General features: G+C 33.8%; 1 protein-coding gene across 5 annotated transcripts in view; it reads left to right on the top strand.

Annotated features, from left to right (window-relative positions):
• Positions 1-23594, top strand: part of LOC118746192 — a 58375-nt gene that overhangs the window by 33166 nt on the left and 1615 nt on the right. For 4 of the 5 annotated variants that reach the window (XM_036479999.1, XM_036480000.1, XM_036480001.1 and 1 more), the window contains 4 exons: positions 17471-17753; positions 18783-19826; positions 20948-21135; positions 21206-23408. In XM_036479999.1, the coding sequence (XP_036335892.1) occupies positions 17471-17753; positions 18783-19826; positions 20948-21135; positions 21206-23408 (3718 nt within the window). Of the gene's footprint in view, positions 1-11994; positions 12073-17470; positions 17754-18782; positions 19827-20947; positions 21136-21205; positions 23409-23594 lie in introns of those variants that run through there. The other variant, XM_036480004.1, reaches the window with a different exon arrangement.

Genomic DNA, 23594 nt, shown 5'->3' on the forward strand with positions numbered 1-23594 from the left:
TTTATAAAAGCGTTGTATATTAAAAAGTTTTTTTTATATTATTTATTAATTCTAAAATTGTTTTCCCTCAGTGTATAGATATGGCCAATACTGTATGTAGTTGTATGGTGTTTGTTAAAAAGTGGGCTAGACTTTTATTTAAAAATTAATAAACATTAAATAAATAAAAAACAAAAAATTGCCAGAACTGGTCAAAATGTCGATAACTTAATTAGTTGACCACAAGTGTAATTATTTGTTATGTGCGCCGTTAGCGGCTCAATAATAACGTCATTCGCGCGTGCTATCACTTTTTGCGGTCATATGAGTAAAGTTGTCTTGCGACGATCAAACTTGTAATGCATTAAATATATATATAGTTACATACGTATGTATTTGTTTGCATACAAGTCTTTTGTTGTTTTTTATTTAGCATTTATTGCTAGTCTTATCAGCACTTTCAGTAGTCATACATACATTTTTTTCTATCCCGCTGCATAGACTAATTACGCTTATTTATGGACAACTTTTTAAGTTGTGAACAAGTCTGTTTGGCAAGGTAGCGGAGAGGTGCATTTATTTCACAACAATTTGATTTGGAACAAAGATACAAACACAATTATTGAATGAGCTCACACTAGGCATTGTCTATTTAATACTTTTTATTATTTGTTTATGGCTTTCTTATACAAAGCTCTTTCGATAACTGCAAATAACGAATTTGCATCACCCCAAAACTAATGGTTTCTTGTCGCGTTTTGTTGATCTCTTTGGAGGAAAAGAAGAATAGGAGATTGATGCCATATACCGCAGAATTTGTTAGGTTATAATCGTTTCGTATACGGTATATTTTGCTTAGGTGCACATCCTTCTTTGCACGAAAAACTTGTGCACTTAACCGAAAAAGGCACTTAAGCGAATGTTCTTTACACCTTCAATGAGGAAGGTATCCGAATCCCTATGAAAACAAATAATGGAGAAGCACTTACTTACCACTTAGAAATTACTGCAAGCGAAATTTTTACCGAATGGTATCTAATTATCTATATAACTATATAAATTGATAGCCATTTTCGTTGTTCTTCGAGATGAGCAAAATAAATAAAAGCTTGTACAATTAGGTAATTGAGCTGAGATATTACAATTTTAAGTTAAAAGTGCTGCGGATAGTACACATGGCCGCAATGTTACTTACATGATTTTCAAGATATAGGAAAATTGGAAAATCTGTAAACTTAAAATTGTAATATCTCAGCGAAGCAAAAAGATATTTGAGCAAACTCAACGCCATTTTTTTGAGAAAAATTACGCTGGCTTGCATACACAACTTCAAAAATGGGCAAAAACGGAATTTTTTGCACTTATAGGTTAGAATATCTCAAAATCCTGATTCGAAAAGGGGGCGTTCTCGTAAACTTACAAGTTTTACGCGGTTTAAGAGTTTGCGAATTTGAAGGAATTTCATTTTTATTTGATCTTAAATTTTAAGAAATTCTATGGTAACTTCTTAAACGTTTACTTAAAAGTGCGTAAGACGTTGTCCGAAATGTAAAATTTAGCACCGGTTACTTAATACACATTTTGAGCTGTTCAATTTTATCATACTTACATACGCTCAGAAAAAAGTCACCTAAATATATTTCTCCTAACACATCGTTTTGTAACGATAAGCAAATAATATAACTATAACCAAATCATGTGTTGAGGAAAACATATTTAGTTGATGTAACTAAACTCATTTCCCAGTGTATGTTTTGACACACGTTTCACACTATTTTGTTCGATCGAAAAAAAAATTATTGACATTTTAATAAGCAAGTTAATTATTTAACTGTTATTAATAGGATATGGGATAACTAAAAAAATAAATACAGCCGGACCAAATGAACTGAAAGGTATGACGGCAAATTAAAAAGCCAAATAATTGAAATATTCGGCGTTTCTGTTAAAATCTGTTTCCTGTTTGAAATATTTGTTGTATATTTCTTTTTAAGTTCACTAATGCTACAACCTGTGAGACAGCTCAAACTTAAAACAACTTATCTTTAGCCTATTTTTTATAGACTTTTTTGGGTTGATTACAAATTCGTTGATAAAAAGTTTTTATCAGCTTAAGATTTTGAGAAAAACGTGGTCAAAGTTAAAAAAAAATCGCGTTTTTAGCAATGTTTGAGAAGCTCTAGCGAAGAAGGTAAAAGAATCATTCACTTAAGTAAAAATTAAAGCTTAAACTTTCCATTCCCCATACCTACACCTTTACCTGAACGCTACTTATAGTCATTTATTGAACAACAAACTGATTTAGGCCAAGTTTTTGAGCACCTACCACATTTAAACAAAAAGTGATAGATTTTTCTACTTGGAATTCAATTTAAGCTTTAAATTTCAACAATTATTCCTGCAAATCTCATTCCTGCACAGTTACCTACTATATTGACTAGTAATAATTTTTGTAACCGGAAATACGAAATGTCACATTTGGCTGTAAGTAACCTACGGGATATGGTGCAGGAAATGGTTTTCTCAGGAATCGTAGTGGAAATTCAGACTTTAATTTAGCCCTAAGTGGAGTGTTCTATCACCTTTTGTTTCTTCGAAATATTACCAAAAAGGCGGTGTTAGACATTTTGACCACGTTTTTCTCAAAGTCTGGAGCTGGTGGAAACTTTTTATCTACGAATTCGTAATCAGTAAAAAAAACGCTATCAAAAACAGGTGTTAACTTTTGCCTTACCAAAATGTGTTTCCACTTTTGTTGTCGTCTGGAATTCATGGCCGGCGGTTAATACTATGCAGTGCATTTTGTTGTTGTACAACAGAAAAATTATTTTTAACCGAATAAGCTGATAACCAGACAAGCGTGAACAACCACTTTATTCAAACGGCTCTGAAATCTGAGAGGATTTGCGGTATATTTTCATGATTTCGATTGCAATCAAATTTAAACAAAATCCTTACTGTTCTAAACGATCATTACAGGATATGCACTGTTATCGATATTAAAAGATACTTATATTTGCGAAATGTACAATCCGAGTCACAATTATTATTAGTCCACTACATATGACAAGTTTTAATAAGTTTTTTTCGTGTTTTTTAATTAAAGTTATTTTTTTTTTTAATATAGTTTTTCTTTAACAAAGACACCGTATTGAGGCTTAACTGCAGTTAAGAGCTTAGAAAAGTTTAAATAATTCCAACATGGGGGTGATCGGAAAGGTTTTTTCTTAAGTTTCGCTTTTTTCCTTTCGTTTGCTTCTACTTAATAGTTGGAATCAGCCCCTTCGAGTTAAGATCTCCGTTTTTCAAACGGCATAAACTGCAGTTAAGGCTTGGTGGGAATCAACTGTAAATCCAAATTCCAAACTTTGTGCGACATTTAAAAAACTTCACAAAACCTTCGTAAAAATTTCGGGCTTTTTAATTAGAAAGATTTTGTATGCAACTTTGTTGCCCATTCAATTTTAATATAATAAAGTGCAAGTTTGAAGTAGTGCGACTTAGCATTGATTTTTCGGCCATTTTTTGTTTGTTAAAAGTGTTGCTCGATTTTCTACCATATAAAAAATCGTCGAACATACTTTGTATGGAAGAATAAATATTTAATAATTTAAAATTGAATGGACTAAAAAATTGCGTACTCAATATATTAAAAAAAAAATAGGACTGGGTGGAGCGGTGTTACCGGAAGAAGGGGGCAATGAAGTTCTTCACGGACGGATCAAAACTTGGAGGCAGGATTGGTGGAGGTGTCTTTTGCCGAGAGCTATCCATCAAAACTATTTTCAGCCTTCCGGAATTCTGCAGTGTTTTTCAGGAGGAGCGGTAGACTCACCGCTGAAGAGTGTGACGTCAGTTAGAGAGTTCAGCATACACTCTTATAGCCGGACGACTATCAAAGCCCTGAACGCTGATCTCTCTAGCAACAGCGTCGTTGTACTTGCTAATGAGGCTCATTTGGGTACCGGGCCATCTGACAAGGAAAGGTATTCTTGAAACGTCAGAGGGTGTGGTTCACTCCTGTACGGTTGGGCCTCATTGCTCCAAGTGGCATAAGTCCAATTTTAAAATTTGTGTAGTGTCACATAAATCCAATTTTTTTACTTGGGGTTATGGGAGCGACAAACACGGTCATAGAAGCTAGCGTTGCCTACATTATTTTCTTGTCAACGCCTATAGGCCATCTAATATTACAACATACATATGTATAACTGAGAATCATGACTTACTAGACGCCACGTTTGCTGAGGATCCACGATGTGGATACAAGCAATATATTATTATGTACCCTTACTAAGTAGAATTCTCCTTTCTGTGTTGCCGGAAAAGAGCGGCGGAAGTATTTTTGCGCAGAACTTATTTCTGCGTAGACGGCCGCGCTTAGGAATTTTAACCCTTACGAACTAGAATTATCGTTTCCGTTTTGCTGGAAAAGAGTGGTGGAAGAATTTTTGGGTAGAAAAAAAATTTTGTAGAAAATTTCCTTTTCATTTCTTGCAGCAAAATATGCTTTAGGCTCAAAAGTGACATTATCCCAATTTGGGGTTATGACACCTTACACTGAGAAAAGAGTTTAGTTACGTCAACTAAATATGTTTTCTTCAACACATGATTCAGTTATAATTACATTATTTGGTTATAGTTACCAAATGATGTGTTGAGAGAAATTTATTTAGCTGACTTTTTTCTGTGTGTATAAGAAGTGACATAACCCCAAGTAAAAAAGTTGGATTTATGTCACTGTATAAGGAGTGACATAATTCCAAATTTTAAAAACGGAGTTATGTCATGGTAACCATTGAAGCTCAGCGAGCGCTGGGCTCAAACTAGGACATGCGCAAGTGCAAAATCCTTCTCGCCTGGGGTGGACCGTAGACGTGGGCTCCGTTCAGTTTTCGTGGTACCTCAAAGGAAAATCTCCTAATTGTCCGAGTGCGTCACGTGTCTGGTGGCAATCACTATAACCTAACGTAACCTAAAAGCGAATTCACAGTGGCTAGTTAAACCATCGTGAACTTAACCACAAACAAGAGTTTTACGAAAAATCAATTTTATACAAATGTAAAGTTCGTTCAATAAAAACAATTGAAATTTAACAGAAGTTTAACTACAGGGATTAAAAATTTAAGTGAAACATTATTTTTTCCTCTCTCCCAATTTTCATAACAAATTTAAATTAAAAAAAAAAACAAAAACATTTTTCAATAAAATTACTTTCGCGAAACTAGCTGTAAACGAGAGCCATTATCTTATTGTCGAATAACTTATCTTAATGTCGGATAACTTGGGGACTACTCATTAAATTTATTTGAGATTTTCTGGGAACATACTATTTTGCTTAAAAATTCTGATTAAAGGGGTGGGTTGGTTTTGTGTCGGTAAGTTGTTTTCAAAAGAAATCACGGAAGTGGTAGAGTGGTTACAATAAGTGTGGCAATTGAACTTGTACTTCAAACGCCAACTAAAACTAACCGTTATTTTTTTTCTGAGATGATATGAAGCGTATAAATTATTTTAATGATCTGGGCTACTCAAATGGAATGTATTGAATGTACATATAAATGCAAAACACACACATATATGTATGTACTTACACTGGCGGTCAAAAGTGGCGTTTTCTATTTAATATTTACAATGTTTTTCAAGCAAAATTTTTTTCTTTTTTAATAAAAATATGGTTTATGCTCTAGCAAAAACCATATGAATCAGACTTTCGAACCTTATACAGAATTCCACAAATTTGTATATAAATTTTGAGCTTTTTAATCACAATTTATATAAAATTTTTGGGTACTATAAAATTCAACAATTTTTCACCAAATATTCAAACTGAGATGAAATTCAGTTTTTATAAAAATTTTAGGTATGCAGGTGGAAGTTTCTGATGAAACGTTTAAAATTTTCTCCATTTTATTTCTGCCACTAGTGTATGTCTTTATGCATATTAAAACAGGCAGCGAAAAGCACATGATGCTGTGTCGTAATTACATTCGCGTACTCTACATATACATACGTATGTACATACATGAGTACAGTCATAGATATTTGTGTGCAAGCGTTCACTCCGAGGCACAGTGGTCGAAAAAATGAATAAATGAAAAAACGAAAAAGCTGGCAAAATATGAAGGGTCGTTGTGGTTCTACAAGTTTTAGCAACACATGTTTTTGGGGCCGCAGGCAGGCAAATTTCTCAAAAAGTCTTACAGTTTTCTAAAGCTCATACAATATGGGGAAAAAATCTGAAAATGTGGGCTGCACCTTCATAGGATTTCATATGAATGATTTTCTGAGGTCACTAAATATACTGGTATATACTAGTATTTCTTCGTAAGAATATCGAAAACTCATATAAAGGATTGCTTGCCAGGATCCTCTGTGTGCGAGTAATTCATACAAAAATCATCTAAACATAAACCGTATCATTTTTCATTATTTCGATGTGGTAAAATATTCTTAATACAATTAAAAAGAACATATCAAGTGCTTATAAAATGTCCTCAATAAGCCTTTCTCACAAGAATGAGCTTCTGATATAAGAATTCACGAATATCGAAACTGGAAACGATGACGTTAATGCTAACCTTCCCTTCGATCCGGCTTTTGCAGGATGTATTTGAATATTTGAAGGTATATGGAAATCCAAAAAATTGTTTTATTTATTTTATAACGATCGCCATAGATGCTTTGAGCTGCGACATACACTGGCAATCAAAAGTGAGTGCATGGTGTTTTTTGTTTAATATTTGCAATGTTTTCCAAGTTAAAATTTGTTTGTTATTTTTTTATAAAAGTATGGTTTATGCTACAATCAAAACCACATAAGCCAAACTATCAAACTTTATACGGAACTTAGAAATATTCAACGAAACTTCCTCTAAATTTTGAACTTTTTATAGATAGTTCAGTTTTTTAATTCTAGTAAACCAAGTTTTAAGCGTCTAAAAAATCGCGTTGATTTTTAATGACTTTTATTGCTGACGGCTTTCTGTACTTTTCATGTAGAATAAAATGTCCGTTTGCAAACAAAATTAAAAAAATTAACGCTGTATTTTATAAATTGCAATTGTTATATGCATAAAACCGCAAAATCCGTCGGAAAAATAGAAAATCATTAAAAATCAACGCGATTGTTTAGCTGCTTAAAACTTGCATTTGTTGCATAGCCGATCTATCTGCATACCCAAAATTTTTCTAAAAATTCAGATTAAAAAGTTCAAAATTTAGACGAAAATTTTTCTAAGTTCTTTATAAAGTTTGAAAGTTTGGCTTATGTGGTTTTTATTAAAGCATGAACCATATTTTTTTTTCAAATATAACAAAAAACAATTTAGCTTGGAAAACATTGCAAATATTAAACAAAAGACCCCATGAACTCACTTTTGATTGCCATTGTATGTATGTGTCCTTGACACATATACCTACCAGAAAATTACTGTAGCCGATAAAGATTATATGTCAACCCCACCACCACCATCGCACCATGTGGCGTGCTCGAGAGCTTTATAAAGTAACATTTTCAAAAAAATGTTCGATTTATAAAGCAGTTAATGTCGTCTTTAATTTTTATGAACTTGGTGGGTGTAAAAATTAAAATATTTTTTTTTTTTTACCTTGGCCTTCGATTACCGGCCATTGTGCGACTCGTCCGTCGATTCACAAAGAATATAAACAATTAATCTAGTAGACAGCAATTGGCAGCAGAGCACAGTGAACTGGAGAAAAAATTGACTCGTTATACTTTGTAGGCTTATATGTATAGTTATGCATGTATGTACAGTGGTCCACAAAATAATAGGAGTGCGTTATTTTGGTCAGTTTTTGCTATTTGCCTTTTGTTTATTTAATGTTTATTATTTTTATACAAAAGTCAAGCTGGGTATACACCAAACAACGAATAAATTCAGATTTCAACCTTTGTACAAAAATTATTAAAATTCTGTAAATTTTCACCAAAATATCAAACTTTTTAATCAGAATCTTCAGAGAAAATTCTGGTATGCAGTTTTATAGCCCATTCAATTCTAGTCTGAAGAAGTGCAAGTTTCAAGCTGCTAAAAAATTCCGTTGATTTTTGGCAATTTTTTTTGCTGGCACTGTCCCCATATAAAAGAAAATTGTCGAACATACTTTGTATGGAAAAAACGTGAAACACCTTCAACCGAAAAAATTCTCAAAAATCAACGGAATTTTTTAGCAGCTTGAAACTTGCACTTCTTCAGACTAGAATTGAATGGGCTACAAAACTGCATACCAACATATTTTCTTATGATTCTGGTTAAATAGTTTGAAATTTTGGTGAAAATTTGCAGAATTTTTATAATTTTTGTACAAACTTGAAAATGTAAATTTATATGGTGTTTGTTGTATTACCAGCTAGGCTTTTACAAAAAAAAATACGAAACATTAAATAAACTAAAGACAAATAGCCAAAACAGGTTAAAATATCACACTCCTATTATTTTGTGGACAACTGTATGTGCATACGTTTCTACCATATTGACATATTTATTTTTAAGTACCTTGTGATAAACAAAAAACTTTCCCTAGACGAAGATCAATGTTGATATTATACACCAGCGGAAGTTGGATCACAGTGTCTCCTATTTGTATGTTGTATATGTACATGTGTTTATATTTGTGTAGCTGTCTCGCACCATGTGGCGTGCTCGGGAGTCAACTGGTCTACCAATAAGCCACTTGCTCGTATGTATGTACGTATATATGTATGTATGTAAATATTTACAGTGTCAGTCAGCACGTTTGTGTGCAGTTTAATGACTGGACAGATCATGTGAGCCGTCTATAAAATTCGCGCCAACCATTTATTTCATTTGCTGACGTCCGAATTTTGAAAACAGATCGTTTTGGATCGTTTTTTGGCTTTTGTCTGTGTTCGCTACTCTATATGGATGCCGAACACAATCTCATTCAATTGGAGAGAGCCAAGCTGGCACAACGCGTAGAAATGAAGCACGATAAGCAACACGCCAATGGCATAACGCAAATAGGAAAATACCGTTAATTTAAATAAGAGCCCGGCGGGGAGACAACAATCTTTGCCAAACTATTTACTACCTTGCAGAGCGCGTTCAAGTGGCATTTTGAGCTAAACAAGCATCGAATTTTTCGCGAAATTTTGAACAGGTTCTGCCTACTCGTATATGGCACGCTATTAAAATAAAAAAAAAGATGAATTGGCGCCTTGAACTTGATAAACAATAAAATTCAACTTAAGTGCAAAAGAATATATCACAATAAAATCGTATTTTACAACAAAAATCCTTATCTCTAATATCGCAACTTTAGTGCTTATCGTTGAGCTTAATACTTAATTTCGGGCAAAACGAGAAGGTTGGGCACTTGTGCCGCTTGCTTTTTATTTGCGGGCGTGAAAGTGTTTTTAGTGCTTATATATTACTAACCATAGTGCACCCTGTTTTATCACGTTAATAAAAACTTTATAATCGTTTAGTGTTGCTATCAAAAAGAGAAAAAAAAAACAAGTAAAAAAAGAAAACGAAAAAGTTTGTGAATTGAAAAGAAAGTTCTCTTACTAAATTAACATTCATATGTATGTATTAGACTGTCCCAAAAATCCAAAGATTTTTATTTATTTTTTTTTAACGCATACCCCTCATTCTATTGGTTCTGTCTTAAAAAATATCCAAATAAAATGCTATGCAATTCGGACCACGGCAACCCGTGCCGACTTGTACGCAAAGTTATAAGAATCATCTTTGTGCAGTTCGCGTGTTTTGTTAACTTACTCATTTTACTTCTATTAGTATTAGGGCATAATATTTAGTAATCCTGCGTTTTTAGTTTTCTGCCAGGTAGGCAGGATTTTTCCAAAGGACCATAAATTATAATATACGTATTTCCAGAGGTTTACACAAAATATAGAAATATGGGTATCAATTAAAAGTAAATTTCAAAACAATATTAATTATATTTTTGGTTTTCAATTATCCTTTTGGAACATGTCAAAAATATCCTTTGAAAATATTATTCTTAAAGATTTTTAATTTTGAATGTATTTTGAAGAATCTTAGTCTAATTTAAATCCCATTAATATATACATATAAGGATATTGAAGGATATAAATTGCAAAGGATATTTTAGTTTAATTAATTTTTTCGATGTCCTTGGGAGAAATCCTGCCGTCCTTTTAAAAATGAAAGATGCAGAAATGCGCTAAAATATGGAAAACATATCGAATTTTTCGCATTTCAAACTAAAACTTCAACTAGACGACGGCACGGGTTATGGTTATTCTACGGCCATAAAACTTCATATATATACTATTTAGACTAAAAAGCACCAATATAGAGGGTATGCATATCAAAATTTGCAAACATTTTTTTCCATATATGTATGTATTCTTGGGACAGCCTAGTATGTACATATATATGGGCATACATATGTACATCTGTGCATTAGACCTTATCGCCGTAACCCCTAAGTCTAAATAATTTTTGCAAGGCTGTTTCGAAAAAAAAATTTAATTAAATTAAATCCATCCTAGGGGTCGCCCTTTTACATTTTTCAGTGACACCTAAGTGTCGGAAATATCTGTTGCAACAAAATTCAAAATGATATTTGACACTCGTATTTATTTATTTTTAAGAATTTGCATTCAAAATGTAGTTCGATCTGTTACAGAAACAAGAGAAATCAAAATTTGAAAAATTGGACAAAGTTCACAAAAATGAATCAAACTTCAAAAAATTTTCAGAAAAATTTCGAATATGCAGTTTTGTAGTCAATTTTAGTATAATAAAGTGCAAGTTTAAAATCGTTGGCTTTTAGTGAAGGGTGGTTAGCGTTTTCTTTCATATAACCTATGAACAAAATCTATTTTTATGTTTTTATGTGGAAGAAAATGCGCAACACCCTCGACATAACAAAAAAAAAACCTAAAAAATCAACGTTAATTTTTAGTGACGTGAAACTTGCACTTTACTAAAATTTAATGGGCTACAAAACTGCATACTCGAAAATATTCTAAAAGTTCTGAATAAATAGTTTGAAATTTTGATGTAAATTTTTTGTAGTTTGATTCATTTTTGTGAACTTTGTGCAATTCTTGAAACTTTTATTTCTTGTTTTGTTCAAATTGATGTAAGAAAATAATAAACTAGCAACATCCATTTGGCTATACATTTTTTTTTTCTTTTTTAATAGTCCTACTGGAATAATCGAAATACGTTCTTAGCAAAAGTGTAATGGTTTTGCGTGAGTTTTAATTTACTAACATTAGGGTACGCATTTTCGCACATTTCCCAAAACTGCAACAATCTCATTTATTGCTAAAAGATTAAGACACCCTATATATCGTCGCTAAATGTCAAACTATCAAATGTGCGAAAATGCTTTTTCAATTACTAAATATAACTCGCGCATGCATTTATAGTGATACGCAAATTGCCTAATCGTCAAATTTTCAGTCTTCTTAGAAGCAGAGGAAATTGGCTTTAACTAAGTGTCGAATCCCACACTTTTTCCTTTTTCCATTTTTACAACAATTTCTTCGCTCTCCTGAAAAGTACCCATTTTCACATTCGATATTTTGACAAGGTAGCGACCATATGTATGTATTTCTTTATCTATATTGATTCCTTATCCGTTATGTGAACAAAGTTATTGTGCACAAGTGCGCTCGGGTATAAAAATTTCGAATTGCCCTACCAAAAAAAATTGTTTTTTTTTTCGAAGCTGCCTTGCAAAATTACTTAAGGCTCAGGGCTGTATGACGAACTTTTTTTCGGTACGTTTACAGTACATATGTATGTATGTATGGATGTATGTAACAATGTGCATTGTGAATGTTTTGGAATAACTATCCGTGAATGAAGGACCATTCTATGTTTTAATCAGATACATACATAGTTGACGCCACTTCTCTCATCATGATCCCCACGCCATTATTTCAATTGACTGTTTGACACCTAGGACTATTAAAATTGTAAAAATTTGTAACAAATTTCAAAATTAATCAATTAAAGCTCGTAACAGCTGAAATAATTGAATTTAGCTGTGCATCGTTGGTGCAGAATACCATTTGCGAATGCTCTCCATTATCTCGCGCAACAAGTAAGTTCCTAAATATAAAAGCCAGCAGTCATAGAGTAGTTAAAAAAGGTTTTAACGATTAAAAAATCGTGTTTTATTGTAATCACCATTTTAATTCTTTCATAGTCAACTAAAAATGCATTTTATGGCAAAAACAGAATGAGGGAACGCGGATTTAAATTGGTTCTAAGTTTTGTTTTGTTGCTGAAGTAGTAAACGCAATAGTATTTCACATAATTATTTCAACTTAATAAAATTTTTTTGAGTTTAATTTTAATTAAAATAACCACAAGAACTATAATTTAAAAAAAAAAAAACATTTAAATAATATTTAAAAGAACAAAAACAAACATTTCCTGGCAGTGGGACTCGATTCCACGACATCCCGGCTTGCTAAATCCGCAATCCTGCAGCGGACACAGGGTGAACTAAATAAAGTACTCATTTTCTAAGATGCCTATGATTGACACAACTTAAAAATCTATTCTAAACATAAAACTTTTTTAACAAGAAGGAGTTGAATGTAACGGCTTAAATGTAAAACTTTGGTTAAAATAATAACAATGGGGGCTCGTTTTCAAAAACCCCGCTCCATTGAAATAGGTACATACTCAAACAAACCACAAATTGTACCGTTAGTTTCGCGTATAATTTGTAAATCTACATATAAATAAGCAATCAGAGGTAAATGCAGCGGAATTGAAAAGACCGCTAGATAACAAATTTTTGTTAATTAATTACCGAATACAATCATTTCTAACCACTGTCGATACCCCATTACAACTACATAAGTCCGCTAAAGTAACATTGGGCATACGTAAGCATGATATAATATCTCGATATCTATAAATCTTTAAATGAGTTGTTCGATTGATGAAAAATTGTCTCATATCTCTTTTTTTAGATCAATATTCTTACAAAAATTTAAAGCGTTATCGGAAGTTCGCCAAGGAATCGGTTAATTTTGTTGACAGCCTCTTCGCGTTATCGCTGTTATCATCACCATTTCCTTATATTTTTTTAACCGTCTCAATACGAAAAATCAGCCGCTGAAGCTAAAAATCTGAAAATTTGTTTACCGTATAATTTTAGGTCATTGATTTCAAAAATATAATAATGCGATTTATAAAACGTCACAAAGTGATATTTTTGGCGAAATGACAATAGGTGCATTCTTTTGCAACCGAGCTACAAAAGAACACTCGCTTAAATGACGAATTACACGCAAAGTAACAACACAAACTCGGCTATTTATCTGAGTTCAGCCAGGTCGGTTAAAAAATACGCGACCAGAAGGGTAGTGTTGTTAAGTGAAAAAAACTGCTCTATTGTGAATTGTTAATGGGAAAGTGGAGAGGGAAATTTTTGTTTGTTTCCTTATATACGTGACTTATATTTTAAATAAGTATATATATTACGCAAATACCTCGCATAATTACTCATTTAAATTGGTTTTTGTAACTAAATCCCTTTAAACTAATCACATGTTTCTTGCCAGCTACCAAAAGAGTTGCTTAAGTAGCTAAAAGGAAATTTTACCCGAGTTGAGCGTTCTTTTGTCGCTCGCTTACAAAAAAGTGCAGCTAATGTTGCGAACAAGTTGTATCGCAACTCCGGATTAAAAATGTAAATTTTTTTAAAATTGCCGCACGTTAGAGAAAAAGAAACGTTATTACAATTATGTTTCGAAGCAGCCTTAACTGATATACGTTTTCTCAAAGTATTCGAAGACAATAAAAAACATGTGTTTCGCGGCTTTGACTTTGCAATGATTGCCAGCACAAATACTATGGCAATGTCGCAAGAAAGTTTCCATACAAAAGTAATCACCTGTGTCGCAAGGTGGCAAATTTCTCAATTCCACCGAAAAATAGTTAATTTGTTCATATACAGGGTGGCGGCGAATAACTGTTTTTTTTTAATAAAAAGGTCCTTTATAGATTTTGCGAAAAAAATATTTCATTGTTAATTTTCCACAGACTTTACATTAATTTTATTATTATTTTTTTTTAATTTTAACCTTTATTTGGGTTTACCAGGCGTAAACACTTTGAAAGAAAATCGCAATCGGCACGCAAGTGTTCGTCGGTTAATTTATTCCATATCTTTTGTAACCATAGGCTATTTAATTAATAAATACTACATTAATAAATAGCGATTTTTGTGACACTTCATTTTCGGGAACGAACACGGTCAACTGCATCCCGAAAATACAATAAAAGAAATGCAGTAAATAAGAATATACTTTTCAAAACAGCTGTTATTTCAAAAACAATAGCTCTTATTTAAGAAAACATACCTTTAAGTTCAAAAAAAAAAATGTTGTGTAATATATTGTACGATTGCACTGAAAGGGTTAAGTAGTTTTACCTTACACACATACCAATCAATTATTATGAGTCATGCTCACGTGCTGCTCTAAAATTAGTTCGATTTCTTGCGTAAGCAGCACGCTAGCGATTTGCGGAAACAACGTAATAATAAATTGTTTTTGTTTGGGCTAAGTATACGAAATTATCGTCGGCTCTTCTTTAACATTGTACAAAAAACTCATGCGATATCTGGTAAATGCGTTTTATTAGACAAAGTCTAACTAAAAGCTTTAAACATTTTGTCCTTGCTTTAAGTTTTTATTTTATTGCGTTCTTACAGCAAACGAAAATACCGTCACAACTCAAAAAACGGAAGGTTTGAGCTACTTATACGAGTATCGTGCTTCATATTCGTAAAAATTATGTGGTTCTTGTGTAGTTTCAGCAAAACTTCATTAAATTAATAAAAGCTAAATTACACAAGTTCACAGAAATAAAAAATTAGTAACCTGCGACAGTTTTATATGAATTCTAACCTCAAATTTTCCGCTGAATATAAGAAAGTATGAACATTTTTGAGATATAGACAAATTTTGAGATCTGAAAAAGTGCACTCACTTAATTGCAATTATGTTTGGTTATACATAGTTGGGCAATATCGAAATCTCTTTTTACATTAGTAAAGCTTATTCAATTTGCTATTTGTCTCAAACAATTTTTCTAACCGGAATAGTAGCTTACCTGGCTGGCTAGCTTTTTATATTTTGACTATATGCCACAGTTCAACTTTCCTTACTTTTTGCAATATAAAAAAATCAACAAACTTTCGTAAAAATTTCGAGCTTTTTAATTAGATTTCTTAGAGATTTTGAGTATGCAGTTTTGTACCTCATTCATTTATAATTGATTTTTTTTTTTAATTTTTTATTGCATTTGAAGATGAGATTGCACACGAAAGCTGAGTGACTCAAACAAATGACCACGTATTGATTTTCTTCAAATATTCGTAATATTTTTCTATAAAAATATCTTTCAAGCTTTAACCAAAACCGTACAAATCACAGTTTCAAACTTTATACAAAATTTAGAAAAATTCAACAAGTTTTCATCAAAATTTCACCTTTTTATTCTGAATCTTTAGAAAATTTTTGAGCTCATCCAATTTTAGTCTAATCAAGTGCAAGTTTCAAACGGCTAAAAAATGGCGTTGTTTTTTGATATTTCTGTTTTTTTTTTGGTGACGGATTTTTTCACTTTTTTCCATATAAGCATGAATTTCTTATTAGCAACAAAATTTCAAAATAACGACGTCAGTTTTTGTAAATTGCACTTGTTATATTAATAAAACCGAAAAAGTAGTCTAAAAAATAATATTTTTTTTTTACCGTTTGAAGCTTTATACCCAAAAATGGTTTACATTAAGAAGTTAAAATTTTGATTAAACTTTCTTGAATTTTCCAAAAAATTTTGTATAAAGTTTGAAACTGTGATTCATACATATGTTTTTAGGTAAAGCTTGGACGGTAAAAAATAATAGAAAAATAACAAAAAATTTCAGCTCGAAAAATATTACGAATATTAAAAAAAAAAAAACAACACGTGGTAATTTGCTTGGGTCACTATATTTTTTATTACGTGGATAAGAGTTATAAACTTTACGTTCCTGATGAACTTTATATGATAAAGATATTGATGAAGTAGAGATGGAGATGGAGAATAAGATTAAGATGATGGAAATAAAAATGAGACAGTGAAAAAACTCTTATCAGATAACGTAAATATAAACATCGGGTAATAATTGTTGCCAAGTAACGTAAAAAATAAACGTTGGGTTATAACTCTTGCCGGTGAAACAAAAATTATTTCTCATCTAAGTAATAACTTTTATGAAACAACGTTTTCATTGAATTTCAGAATCCGGTCAACGTTTTTAATTTGTAAATTCGAGATTGGGTTATAACTCTTATCCGTGAAACAAAAATTATTTCTCACCAAGTAATAACTTTTATGAAACAACGTTTTCATTCAGTTTCAGAATCCGGTCGACGTTTTCAATTTGTAAATTCGAGAAAAAAGTTATTTTTGGTCCCTGAATAATAAAATAATAATATTTTGGCCCTTACACTTTTGCTAAGTGTTTGTCCGATTTCCTCCTCCAATTTGTGGCGTGCATCTTGATTTTGTTACACAAATAGAGGGACCTAAAGTTTTATGCTGCCTCCGAACGACAAATAAATTTTATGTTAAGCTTTTTTCATGGCAGAATTATACTCGGCCATTGCCTGCCGAAGGGTCCCCCCTCTATCTATTTCTATATTTTTTTACGTGGTCGCTTGGACCAAGGCTCGAACCCAAGTCCTTCGGAGTGGTAGAACACATCTCTAACCAGTCCGCTACAGCGGCCACAATTTATTTTTATGTAGAGGAAAACTGTAGTATGTATCTTCGACAAAGATATCTTAACAATCAATTTCACACAAAAAAATTGTTATCAACGCGATTTTTTAACCGGTTGAAACTTGCATTCTAAAAATGTTCTATAGATTCAGATGAAAAAGCTTGAAATATTGATGAAAATTTTTTGAATTTTCCTAAATTTTGATTTACATGGTTTTGGTTGGCCAATATTTTTATAGAAAAATAACAAAAAAAGCCACCTGTCGGTAAAATTTTTTGTAAACTTATTCCTTTTCATAATTACATGAAAACGTTCTGAATATGAACCAATTCGGATTATAAGTACGGGGTTGTCAAATATCTCGACTCCTCCGACCTATCGGATTAATTCATCTTTCGTATTGCATGGTCATCGGGTTCTAAGCCAACTGCAAGGTTTCAAGGTTCTAGGTCATCGGGAAGTTTGTCAAAAATTTATTGCAAGATTTGCCCCAAACAAACGTACTTACATACATAAAGAGCAAGTTAAATACAAGCTTGTAAAAATCAAGACGTGGTCACTTGTTTCAGTCGCTGTATGTAAGCAATCTCATTGCTCCCAAGATCCAAAATGAGTATTTAATATACCAATTTCATACTTCCTTAATATTTATGTATGTATTAAAATTTTGTATACATATTCATATAGTCTTTCTCTCTATTTATTTCAGTCAATTTCCCTTTGATGGCCGACAAGTACGAGTTCTGCTCTATCGCGAATGTGACAAGACTGGCCGCAAACTACTATTTGACTCCAATGCGCTGCAAAAAGTACCGCTGAAGGAAACACATGGGAATGTTGGCAAAACTGGAGGCGATCGTTTTACTCGTCTCACTGAGTACACATCGAACAATCGCAACCGGAATGGAAACAAGAGTAGCGGTAAATCTCAAGCTTATAAATCACATTCCAGTAATAGTTTCATCGAAGTTTGTGAAGAGTATGGGTATAAGGTGAGATAAGTAAGATACATTTTTCCCTTATATAATACGTACCATGGTACAATCGTTACAATACCAAATATTGTCTTCCTAGAGAGCGCATATTCCTAACTGCCTCATTTACAAAATATTAGTGTTGCATACACAAGAAAGCTTTTATTTAGAGAAAAAGGCATTTTCCTCAAGTCATATGATCGACTTTGAAATAAAATGCTAACCTTTTTACAAAAATAAATTGATTAAATAAATAAATACAATTGTTGAATTTTTTTATTTTTTTTTGTGCAAAAGTTTCGCGACAGCCCTCAATTTACATGGAATGTAGTATTTCGTCACCATCAACGCTGATTGAAAAAATAAGAAAATATACAAGAGAATTTTTAAATATTCGTATCTGATCCATGAACGCATTTCTTCAATAATTATGAAATAATTTGTAATGCTATCTTTAATGGCGCTTAAAAAAGGATATACATACATATGTACATATATTTCACGATTTATTTTTGTATCTGTGTCTAAGTGCCGCAAACTTCTTGCATATAATAGTTGCGTTCCAGATGCTTCACGATTTGCAGGTTTTTACAGGAAGTCGTTCCAGGTGACCACCTCCCATAAGGTTTATTAATGGGGAAAACAGCTGTTCCTGCAAATCGTGAATTTCGTGAATATCGTGAAGCATCTGGAACGCAACTAATGTGTTTATTGTATTTGTTGTTTGTTATTTTTTATTGGCAAAAAGTCGGAATTCAAATAAATTAAAAACACAAAATATACATACATACATATAAATGAACTAAAATATTCAAATTGCTCGAAATTATATACATATGTACATACGTCCAAACAAAAAAAAGAAAACAACATTGTAGTGCGTCAAAATGAAAATAATAATAAAATAATAAAAAGTAAAATTCTCTGGGAAGACAATACCTGTGAATATGTAATTGATTCATGGTGCTTGCTTATGTACATATGTATGTATGTACATGTTTTTATGTTTATACGCAGGTATAATAAAATTGATTTTCTCTTTTATAGCATATCCAACCAAACTCTGCAGAATTCACGAGCATCGGTGAAATGGTATTCGGAGCCTCAGCCATGTCTTTCCGCGGCACCGCTTTCAAAGTGCATTGGTTGCAACAACCTCCGCGTATATTATGCTCACAGGTTTTTCTTACGCCAGTACATTCGGGCAATGGAAATTCTCCATACTCTACCATTTCCACAAATAGTCTAGCCACCCCACGTACATCCATCTCCAGCGAACATGGTTCGATCGATAGCTTCTCTTTGAATTCTTTCTCGATGGTCGGCTATCCGATGGGTACTGGGCGGCAGTTGAGTCTAACTCCTAGCGATCGCAGTAGCTTTATGACCACACCACTCGATGTTCCCGATCAACAGTCGTTATCGACCGAGGGTAGTCGAGCTGACAGTGCGCCACGCTTTTCATCTACATATAGCAATGCCAACGATTCGGGCTATGACGGCATGAGTCGCAGTCAAGTGTCCAGTGACCAATGGTCGGCGTCATATCAATACTCTACGCGGAGTAGTTTCGGCTCTGTGATGTCCGAGCAAATGGATGCGTTGCAGAAGTTCAGCATTGAATCTGCCTATTTTGCACATGCGACCTCTTTCGACGATAGCACAAGTGATGGTAGCATACAACGGCGTATCTCCCGCAATCTGCGCACTTCGTTCGAGAATGAACATGCAATCAACGATCTCATTGGGTTCATAAGTGATAATTACTCTGCTCCGGGTACGAGCAATTGTGGTGGCAGCGAGGGTGGGAACATGGGCATACCGAATTACAGACGTGCTAGCTATAGCGCGAATGAATCGCGTAGCAATCCAGAAATCGGGCGACGACGGGACACGGCTTCGAATTGCGGGAGTAAATCATTTTACCGGCGCGCTAAGCTGGGTTTGGCAGTGTGCATCACAATGAGCGAATCTTTCGAAGAGGAGATGGAGTTATTTTGCAGTGAGCATATAGCGTTGTTGGAATCTATGCTGGGACGTTTGCGGGCTTGCACGGAACGAGCGTACATAAATCATAAAGAATTCTATCAGGTTAGTTTCCATATGCTTTCAAGAACTATTGATCAAGAAATTAGTATTTTTGTACTAATTATACACTAATTTTAATTTATAATATACTGTAATAGGAACACGATATTTTGACCAGTTTGGGCTATGTTTCTTACGTTTGTTTAATACTTTTTTATTTTTTATCAAAATACAGTTTATTATTTAACAAAAACCGTATACGCCCAAATTTGAAACTTTGTAGAAAAATCAAAAATAAAAACCAACAAAATTTTAGAGCAACAACAAACTTTTTATTAGGAATTTTTAGAAAAAAATATTAGTATGCAGTTTTATAGCCCATTAAATTCTAGCTTAAGAAAGTGCATGTTTCAAGTGCCTAAGAATTCGCTTTGATTTTTCAATTTTGTTTTTTTTTGCGAATTATATTCTTCCATACAAACAAAAAATGTCGAACATTTTAGAATTTAATGGGCTATAAAACTGGATATTGAGGTTTTTTCTAAAAATTCTTAATACAAAGTTTGTTGTTGCAAAATGTTGTTGAATTTTTCTTATTTTGCTACAAAGTTTTAAATTTGGACTTACATATGTATGTGGTTGTTGTTAGATAAGGAGATCCCATGGCGCTGTTGTCGTGGTACTTGCGAAAATTTTATTTACACATATATGTATATGTTCAACATCACAACTAAAAAAAAAAATACAACAAAGCGGCCTTAAAGTCTTTTAGAATAAAAACAAAAAATTTACTTATATAAAAATTATAAAAAATATACAAAAGAAATTGGCAAAATAAAAGTCAAAGATGGTTTTTCAGTTAAAGTGGCTAAGCAAAGTAGAGAAGACTAAAATTGCAAAAAAGGCCAATTCTTTTATTATGAGACAATTGACAGACTGCTACACAACATAAATGAATCAGTTGGTGGTTCTTTCGGTATGCTTAACTCAAAAGTTTTTTTTATTCTTTCATGATAAAACTTGTTTTTTTGTTTTTTTTTTCTGGAAATGGACGCAATAGGTAGACATGTTTATTTGTAAAAATCTTATTTATTTTTCGATTTGAATCTTATTTTTGTTAGTATTCATAGAAATATGTTTGAATAAATCAGAAAATTTGACAAAATGAACTTTTATTTTTAAAGGTGATGTTCCAAGCATGGCTAGAGACGCAACAATGGTTCAGCGACCTCTTCACTGCTCCGCGCATCAAGTGTCCAATCTGGCTTAGTATTACTACCAGCGGCAACAAGTACTCAAAAAGCGTTGCAGAGAAATTCATGAAAGAGCTTTGCTGGTTGCTTTCATTGGCCGATACTAAAGACACCAATTTGTGAGTTCGGCGTTGAGTGCGAAGAAAGTTTATTAAACAATTAAATATAATTCTTATTAATAAATTACAGCTTTGTCAGTACAATGCTGACGGCCATTCTGACCCACCATCTGGGGTGGGTCTCTACCGTTGCCGCATTTAATTCAACAACTTCTCTTGCTGAGTCATCTACTGCAGCGATCGAGCAGCGAGCCAAACTCCTACAGGTATCGCAGAAGCATCCATACAATGCGCTGTGGGCTCAAATGGGAGACCTCTATGGCGCGATTGGGCTGCCACCGCGACTGGCACGCACGATTATTTATGGCACAGAAAAATTAGCTGTAGAAAGGCTACTTAACATACTGACATACTTCATACGGTGCGGTGAAGTGCGGCGGTCGGCGAAGCGGGAAGACTTCAGCAAGGACACAATAAATTCATTAGTTCAACAGCGAAAAAATGAAGTGTTGAAGAAGTCTAGCAGCGCCGCATATCAACGTGGTGTTGGCTTAGGTAGTCAGAAAAAGACTGCTATTGCCACCGGCCTGGCTATCGATAGTAGCAGTGGTGGCGGGTTGAAACGCACCCAAACTTGTAAAATAAATTTGAACACCATAGCAGACAGTGGAGAGCTATCGGATGTTCTTGTAGATGAAGAAGATAAAAATAGCGATGAAGAAGAAATAGATAGCGCTAAAATTGTTCGTACATTAAAAAAAAATGAAATTCCAAATGTACTGGCTTTCAGAGATTCTCGTTTCGTGCAACAAGAGTTGCGTATCGGTAACTACCTCATGGACACAGGCATTGAAAAGAAATCATTGCTGCAATTCGCGAAATCTCATAACATTCATAGCAAATCTTCAGAAGAGAAAGAGGGACGAATTCGATTACTGATAACCACACCAGACAATGAAGAGATGCCAATAGAAGACGAAAGCTCACAGGGTGGTACAAGTACAAGTGAAGAAGGTGCCGTAGAAGCGATAGAAATCGATTCTAGCTTTGACGGTAATGTTACATATGCGGAAGCGGGTGTAGTGGATACAGGAAAGCGACACTTCTTTTGGCAGGTGGTAAAAGAAGGTATTGGTATTAGCCAACTGCAACGCGGAGAGAAGATGAGCGATGTAGCTGACATGGGTGAGTACGATCAACTTTGTCAGCAATTAGAATTTGAGGGACCCATGGCGAATCTATCACTGTCGGATCTAATTACACAGAACAGCATTGGAAAGAGTGATCGTATGACATGGGGCATTGAACCACGACGTGAAAACGTTTGTCTTGAGGAACATATACATTTTGACAATTGCCAGAAGAAACGTGATCATGGCATCGCAAATGCTAGCGAAGGAGTAGTATTTATGTTAGGTGAAAATGAGCCACTCGTTAATCTTAAAAAGAGCAGTGAAGATCTTACTATTGCTGCGGATAAGGAGGCGGTCCAATCAGCTGAAGTTGGTGGTCATGATGACAACAATACTCAACAATTGTGCTCTCTGCATCAACGTACTTATGGATCAATATCGAAGCGGCATTCCGGTGTAAAATTTAACTTTGAACAGTTCCCGCAGATCGCAACTAACTACATGAAAAGCAAAAACCTTGTGTTATCTAACTATGATCTGCTAATGGACAAGAGTGCGAAATTAGAATCTCAGGGCGGTGCTCTAACCTTAGACAGTCTAACTTCGGAGTCTTCTGCGTCTGCATCCGCTTCTACGGCAACAATCAGCAGTACAACAGTTAACTCTACAGAGTGCATGGTATGTAACAGTATACTTAACTCATATCAGACGCCTTCCAATGCCACTGAATTGGAGTTCGAAACAGATGAGATACGCTCCCCGCATTGCGCTCAAGGTGTCAATAAGATAATAAAAGGAACAGCTGCGCCCGTGGCATCAGCTAGTTCACGTACCCTTCAGTCTATCAGTTCAGCTGCTTCGATTGACACATTGAAATCTTCATCTGCAATTAATTTTACTGAAGTGGATGCTTCCGATCAGATAGCTGCAGTTGCACCTTCCCCCCCGCCTCGACAGAAAGCATATAATACAAATACACGCAAAGTGTCCTCGCATCGTGGTTCTATCTCGTCAGTTGCAGCAAAGTGCGCTGCTGTCAATAGCGCTATACATTTGATGAAACTGCCAGTGCCGGCAATTCGGGAAATACCACAAGAGGACGAACCAAGTGCTGTCGATGGTATGAAATTGCGTGCCGGTTTCGTACCATCGCTTTTTCTTAGCGTCAGCGATCACTACGTATCTGATATGGTATTACAGGTAAATAATCTTTTTTTTAACGCATAACCATAAAACGAGTGCGCTTCGTTCGCGCTACGGAAGTGAATCTTCTCCTAATTCATTTGTTGTTCGCTTCACACTGAAACTTGTTCACTACTTTCTGATAATTTCTTCTTCTTGGAATTTTATGTCAATAATATTCTAACTTTTACTTTTTTCGATGCG

The sequence above is a fragment of the Rhagoletis pomonella genome, unplaced genomic scaffold (genome assembly GCF_013731165.1).
Source record: "Rhagoletis pomonella isolate Grant_MI unplaced genomic scaffold, Rhpom_1.0 Rhpom_scaffold_00010, whole genome shotgun sequence".
NCBI classification, from domain to species: domain Eukaryota; kingdom Metazoa; phylum Arthropoda; class Insecta; order Diptera; family Tephritidae; genus Rhagoletis; species Rhagoletis pomonella.